The following is a 7,500-nucleotide window of genomic DNA, read 5'->3' on the forward strand; positions in this document are numbered from 1 at the left end:
CTCAGGACCTAGCCACTGGCTAGCTAACCGGCTACTTGTCGGTTTCAGTCTGTTGAGCAGTTCTCCCATGCCCGTGAAACAACAAAGAGTGGGGATCAGCTGAATGTATACATATGTTAGTCTCAGTAAGATGCCCCTGTATTCCATTACAATAGAAACACTATTGTTTGAGGTCCCTAAATCATCACTAGTAAAAGAAACCTAATCACGCTAAGTACATTTTCAGACTGATTGTCTAACTTCATAAAAAAGACAAAGCGAAATATATTGTTCCAAGTTCAGTATGTGTTTAAAATATTAATACAATGTTGATGTATAGTATATTAGATGACACAAAGAAAACAATTTCAATGCTAGGAACATGTGCGTGCTCTCACACCCACACAGAGAGAGAGAGAGAGAAGAGAGAGAGAAGAGAGAGACCTTCCGCATCCCTATAATTGAAAAGGATAGGGAGCACTGAGAAAGATAAGAGAATGAGCAGATATGTGATGTGTGTGTGTTTATACTTCAGCACTTGTGTGTTTGTGTGTTCCTCTCTCTCTCTCTCTCTCTCTCTCTTTCTCTCTGTGTGTGTACAGTACTGTACTGTGTGTGTACAGTATCGTGTGTACTGTATGTGTGTATGTGTGTGTGTGTGTGTGTGTGTGTGTGTGTGTGTGTGTGTGTGTGTATGTGTGTGTGTGTGTATGTGTGTGTGTGTGTGAGAGAGAGAGAGAGAGCAAGAGCGAAAGACAGAGTTTTGTTTGTTTTGTGTTTGGAAGTGAATGCTTGTTCATGTGTGTATGTGCGTGTGTGTGTGTGAATCTGTATCAGCTAGGGGTGAGAGATCAGGGATCGGAGGATTTGGATTTGAAGAAGAGAAAGGAAATTAATGAGTGAGTATGGACAAAAAGAATGACAGATTGCTTTGAACTAAAGAGAAATAAGGGGGGAAATGAAGAGATGGGGGGAGAGTGAGAGAGATGAGAGAGAAAGATGGAGAGAAAGAAATGAAGAGATAGAGAGATAGATGAGAGAGGAAGATGGAGAGGGAGAAATGGAGAGATGGAGAGAGGAGTTTGTCTCTGGCTACTCTTCAGATGAGTGTCTTCCCCCAGATTGGAAACCAGATCATAAGGCTCTCCACAACCACGAGGAGGGAGAAGAGCACTACTACACCAGGAATAAACAACAGAAAAGAGAGAGAGAAAGAAACTGAGAGAGAGGGATGAATGAAGAGAGTGAGAGAGAGGGGGGTGTGTTGTATGTGGTGAAGGGCAGATGGGCGTGAACTCATTGTAAGGGAGCTTATAGCTGTGTGTGTTTGTGTGCATGCCTGTGTGTGTGTGTGTGTATGTGTGTGTGTGTGTGTGTGTGTGTGTGTGTATTTGTGTGTGTGTGTGTGTGTGTGTGTGTGTGTGTGTGTGTGTGTGTTTGCATGTGTTTGCATGTGTGTGTGTGTGTGTGTGTGTGTGTGTGTGTTTGCATGTGTTTGCGTGTGTGTGTGTGTGTTTGCATGTGTGTGTGTGTGTGTGTGTGTGTGTGTGATTGAGGCATGGCTGTGTGAGGAATGTAAAAGAGAAATGGAATGAAGGGGAGGGGTGGTGGAGGTGTAGAGGATAACCAGAGAGAAGGGGAGATAAAGAGAACACACACACACACACACACACACACACACAATCCCAAATCATAGGCCATAACATTGCATGGAGACAGAAAAGAGAGAGAGATTGCAAAAAATATGTATTTTATTTCAGTAAATAATTTATTTAATTTTATGTAATGAGTGTGGTAGGCTACATAAAACACACACAGAGACATTACAAACATATCAACAATGAATAAAGTCCATGGACAATGGTGACTCGAATGGCAGTAGCGCATATGATCTTGAAAAGTCCAACCACAGTTTACACTGTAGCTTGATGCTCTTGAAACGGTCCTAACTTAACACTTAATATTAAGTCCATGGGCAACATCACTGCTCTTCTTAGAAAATGAATGATTCTGAAGCAAGCGTTTGGAGTGTAACCCCACTATCATACAAATTAGCCCACTTAAAGACATATAATGACCCTAACACACAAACCTAATGTTACCAACCTCACAGACAGCAAACTGGGCCTATGGTAATATTTCTGTGGCCTAGGCCTAAAACTTCAGCATTCTAGTTTTGATAGTAAGTTGTCAGATATGTCATTTCAAATAAATACATAGCCTACTTTACAAACTGTTAATTACAAAAACAACAACTATTGTTAACTTGCTGGTCTTGAAAGTAATTGTGGTGAACAATTACTTAATATTAACTTAGACTGGCAAACTTCAGGAACACTCAGGAATCAGGTTTATTCTGTTACAAGCAGAGAGGGTAAAAATGGTCTATGGTCTATGTAGGCCATGGCACAGAGGCCATGGCCTCTGTTGGATCAACCTCTCCCTCTCTTCTTCAGTTCTCCATCTTGTTCTTCTGACAAACAATGCAAGTTAGTCACTTTTGTATGGGTTAAACAAAGAAAGAATTGGCGGCAAAACAATCCCACGTGGTTGGTTCTCCAGATGGCATCAGACACACCTACTCACACCTACTTTACACCTATGCATTCTTCTCTGAACAGCATGAGGAGAGATATCATATATATCAGAAATATCACTTATAGAATGTTTCAAACATTCTCACAATCAAATCATTACAATCCTTGTACTGAGACTATTACAATGATACCAAACATGAATATATTTAAATTTCATGACACATGGATACATTATAGCAAGGTAACATCCTTTGTCTTGTGGATCTGATAGCCCTTGGAACCAGTACATTAGCATTTCATTGGGGGAGGGGAGGGTGCCTTGTTTAATGCCAAGAGGGGCCACATGGCTAACTAAAACTAAGTAATTGAAACCCTAAAATTATTGCTATCAGTCTTTATCACTATGCTGTATGGTAGTGAACAGCATGGTGTTTATCCACACCACAAACAGTCAGTCACCACCCTGCACCACCCAAAGGCTGGGAGGGGGTGCTACACCTATGGCCTCCTGGCCTCTAAATCGTCCCCCACACCATACCTCAACCCCACCCCCACCCAGCATAAAGAAGCATAGGGTAGAGTTAAGGGTCATTTCTGTGCTCCTCATGTAATCCTACTAGTTTCTGTAGCCGTATGTGTGATTTCAGATTTGGTTTGATTTGCATTGATTTGTATGCAGCATGAATAATGTATGAGTCAGTAAAATACGTTTCTAATTAATCTCACTCTCTCATACTCTTTCTATCTTTCTCCTCTCGTTGTTGCATCCTCCTCTTCACCCCCCTCTCTCTCACCCTCTCTCTTTATCTCACCCTCTCTCACTCTCTCTCTCTCTCTCCTGTCTCTCTTATCATCTGTCTCTCTCTTGTTCCAACTCTTTCCACTCTCTCTCTCTCTCTCTCTCTCTCTTGCGGACACAGAACACACCCCGTCCTTGTCAGTCTTGTCTGGAGTATGAAGGCAGTGAGCAGGTTTAGGGCTCAGCTATCAGAATCAGCTATCAGAATCAGAATCCCATTCATCAGAGACATCACGCACGCACACACGCACACGCACACGCACACGCACACGCACTGTCCCATTCATCAGAGACATCACGCACGCACGCACGCACGCACGCACGCACACGAGAGAGAGAGTAAGTGAGAGAGAGAGAGAGTGGGAAGAGAGATGGGTGAAATAGGAAGAGATGGAGAGAGAGAGGAGGGTAGAGAGATGGAGAAAAAGATGGAGAGAGAGAGGAGGGTAGAGAGATGGAGAAAGAGAGGGAGAGAGGTGTTGATCTTGATTGAAGCGTTAAGTATCATGTGTCCCAGTGGAATTTTATTCCTGAAAGAGCCAGACTGTGCCCGCCCGCATGGGTCTGCTATTTCCATGACGTCAAAGCCCCGTCCAGCAGCCCCCATACTGCCTTTCTCCTCCTCTCTGTGTGTGCGTGCACGCGCGCGTGCGTGCATGTGTGTGTGTGTGCATGTGTGTGTGTGTGCGTGTGTGTGTGTGTGTGTGTGTGTGTGTGTGTGTGTGTGTGTGTGCGCGCGCATGTGATTGTACTCTGTGTGTTTGGAAGGACTCAGTACATTTGCATAGATGTGGATATGTAGTTTGTTTGTTTGCTTCTTATCATGAGTCATCTTAGACAGTGCTCAGTCAGTTCTCTCGGCCTATTCTCCTCCTCTCTCCATCCCTCTCTCCCTCTCCCTCTCCTTCTTTCTCTCTCTCCCTCACTCACCCTCTCTTCTCACTCATCCAATCTGTACCCATCTCCATATTCATTCTTTCCTTTCTTTTCTCTTCTCTTTTATTCCCTTCCCTTCACTTCTCTTTTTTCATTGCCTTCTGTATTTCTTTTTCTTTTCTCTCTCTCTCTCTTGTTGGGGTCAGCTAAGTTGGCTGTTTGGAAGACCAGGAAGAGTAGGATGTTGGGGACTGGATCAGTTGACCCTGTGGAGGTTCTTCGGGGATGGTGGCAGCTGGTCGACTAAAAATTGAGTTTGCCTATTACAGTCTGGTTAAGGACATTGAGGGGTTTCTGGATGTGTGGGGGATTGAGGAGTTGTTGTTGTTGTTGTTGTTGTTGTTGTTGTTGTGTGTGTGTGTGTGTGTGGGGGGGGTGGATGATCAGGTGCTTTTTGACATATGAAGTAGTGGGATTTTATGTGTGAATGTATTTATGTATGTTTGTATGTATGGTGTTTGGGTTTGTATGAGGTGCGTCATGATTTTATGGGTTGAGAAATGATCCAATAAATGGCTTTTGTACCTCTCCTCTCTTCTCCTCTCTCCTCTTCTCTCCTCTCCCCTTTTTTCTCATCTTTTCTCCTCTCCTCTCTCCTCTCCACTTTTCTCCCCTCCTCTCATCTCTTCTTCCCTTCTCTCTCCTCTCCTCTTCTATCCTTTCCTCTCTTTTCTTCAACCCTCTCTCCTCTTCTCTCCTCTTCTCTTCTCTCTCCTCTCCTCCTCCCTCTCTCCTCTCCTCCTCCCTCTTCTCCTCTCTCTCCGTAATGTCAGTGAGAGTCCTTGAGGATGACTGTCCTAACGCCCCTCATTAGTGCGTTCTGCTCTGGTCTTCCTCTGGGACCTTATTAGGTGCCACGTTGTGACAGGGGTCCTCGGCCGCCGCGGAAACGGACACCCAGTGCTCCGCTGTGACATTATGACATCGTCCTGCTCCGTGGTGACATTATGACAAGGCCCCGCTGCGTTTGCCCACGCCTGCACTTTCTCTCCAGTCAGTCTGCGCCAGCCTGCAGATTGTGGTCTAGAGCTGAGAAATAAGGGTGCACATCTTCCCAGGATGCACTTGCACTCCCTGATTGACTTCTCCTGGGCTTCTTGACCTGGACCTAAGTGTGTGTGTGTGTGTGTGTGTGTGTGTGTGTGTGTGTGTGTGTGTGTGTGTGTGTGTGTGTGTGTTTGTGTCAATAAAGTCAGATTCATGGTGGCGCAGGAGAATGGTGATTGGTTCAGTGCTGTGTCAGTCATCCCAACTTTAATCCAGGTCAGCGCCCATCACTGATGTCATGGATGGGAACAGATCCCAGTGGGGCATTTCCAGACCTCAGTGAAGGAAATGAACCAAAGAAAAGACAGGCCACCTCCCCCTAGACATAGTCCTCTCAATGGGGGAAACTCTGGGGCGGCAGTTCCCTTCTTGTCCAGTAGATGGCACTGTGGCCGTAGTGTGGAGAGGTAGGAAGAGAGAGGGAGAGAGAGACGGGTGGAGTTTTGGCCACTTGCGAGTGTATCTTTGGAGAGCCTTTAGTTTTGTGTCCTTAAAAAAGAGCTGCTTGTCTGTTTGAAATGAACATGTCAGTGGTACGGCCGCCACTGAGTGAGCAAGGTTGTTAGCTTCAAAGAGAGATGAGCATTACCCAGCTAATTTCCTTCTTCAAAGAATCTCGTGAAACTGCAGTTTTGGTTTGTTTATTTATTTTTGTTTATTTATATATCTAGGGTTGTGTTTGTATTTACCTCTTCTCTCCTCTGGTGCTGAGCACAGGAGCGCGGTGGGGCACTAGATAAAGGCCTCTTTGTTTACGGGCTCAGATAGATGGCGGGAAACAGGCGATGGATCAGGCTTCTGAATGGCCACTGCTCAACTGTCCTTTGTTCTGGTTAGTTTGTCGGCCTCGTTGAGGGGGTATTTGATCTTTCTCTCCGTCCCTGATTTCTCTCTCTCATACTTTTTCTGTCTCTCTGTTTCTCTTTCTCTCCCTATTCTGTCCTAATCTATTATTTTATCCCTCTATACTATCTCTGTCTCAGGATGTGTTTGTGTCTGCCCCTGTCTCTTGTTCTCTATCTAGCAATCCATCTCTCTCACTCTCTCTTTTACACACACACACACACACACACACACACACACACACACACACACACACACACACACACACACACACACACACACACACACACACACACACACACACACACACACTGTCTTACTGCCCTTTCCATCTGTTTCTCCCCACAGAAAAGAGCTTTATCAGCAGAAGGTCAGTGTCATACTGTCATGATGACCCTTCTCTCCCTCTCTCTCTCTCTCTCTCCCTCCCTCCCTTTCTCTCTCTCCTTCTTCCCCTATCTCTTCCTCCTCTCCTCTCTCCTCAGCCAAGCTGGACCTGGTCATCCCCGAGCTGCCGGTGGTGGCCATGTTCGGCCGTGACGTGGTGCTCAACTGTTCCTTCGAGGGCGAACGCGCCTCGGCCAACCTGAGCGAGCTGAGTGTGTTCTGGCAGCTGACCGACACCAAGCGCTCAGTGCACGCCTTCACGGCCGGTGCAAATCAGCTCATGGACCAGAGCCCGGCCTTCGCCAACCGGACCAGCCTGTTCGGGCGTGACGCGCTGGCGGAAGGCAACGCCTCGCTGCTGCTGCGGAGGGTGCGCGTGGACGATGAGGGCAGCTACACCTGCTTTGTGCGTGTGCAGGACTACGCCTCGGCCGCCATGCTGCTGCAGGTCGCAGGTGAGAACATACAGAACTTAGAACCTACAGAACTTAGAACCTTTAATAGAACAGTGTGAGTCTGAGGGCCAGATGTACTAGCGCTTTTGCTCCCACTTCAGGCGTATTTGTTTCGTATTTCGTGTAAAATCATTGCGAGGTATGTACAAACAGGCCGCAATGATGTAAAAGCGCAAACTGCCTGTCGCGGAGCTGAAAGTGGCAGATTGCGTTTGTCATGTCATGCATATGCATTCATGGGAGGATCCAGGGGAAAGTGGGAGTTTAGCGTAAAGAGATGGGAGGGGAAAAGTAAAGAGCGCCTAATTATGTATTCCGCGGTATGTACTAAGACTGCTCCTGAAAGCGCACGTCTCTTCTGCGCCTAAATACTTCCGCCTTGTAAAAGCAGGTGTTAATCCAAATAGCAGTTCAATGCGTCAATAAGAGAACCTTTCAAAGACAACAGAATCGCTATTTAGAGCACCAGTTTTTGTTGTGAAAGTATTTGTACTACCAACTACCAACCTCAACTTTC

General features: G+C 46.0%; 1 protein-coding gene across 1 annotated transcript in view; it reads left to right on the top strand.

Annotated features, from left to right (window-relative positions):
- cd276 (CD276 molecule) overlaps positions 1-7,500 on the top strand; it is a 37,165-nt gene that overhangs the window by 23,342 nt on the left and 6,323 nt on the right. The window contains exon 3 of the mRNA XM_042075450.1: positions 6,627-6,983. Within this exon, the coding sequence (XP_041931384.1) occupies positions 6,627-6,983 (357 nt within the window). The remainder of the gene's footprint in view (positions 1-6,626; positions 6,984-7,500) is intronic.

The sequence above is a fragment of the Alosa sapidissima genome, chromosome 20 (genome assembly GCF_018492685.1).
Source record: "Alosa sapidissima isolate fAloSap1 chromosome 20, fAloSap1.pri, whole genome shotgun sequence".
Lineage (NCBI taxonomy): Eukaryota > Metazoa > Chordata > Actinopteri > Clupeiformes > Clupeidae > Alosa > Alosa sapidissima.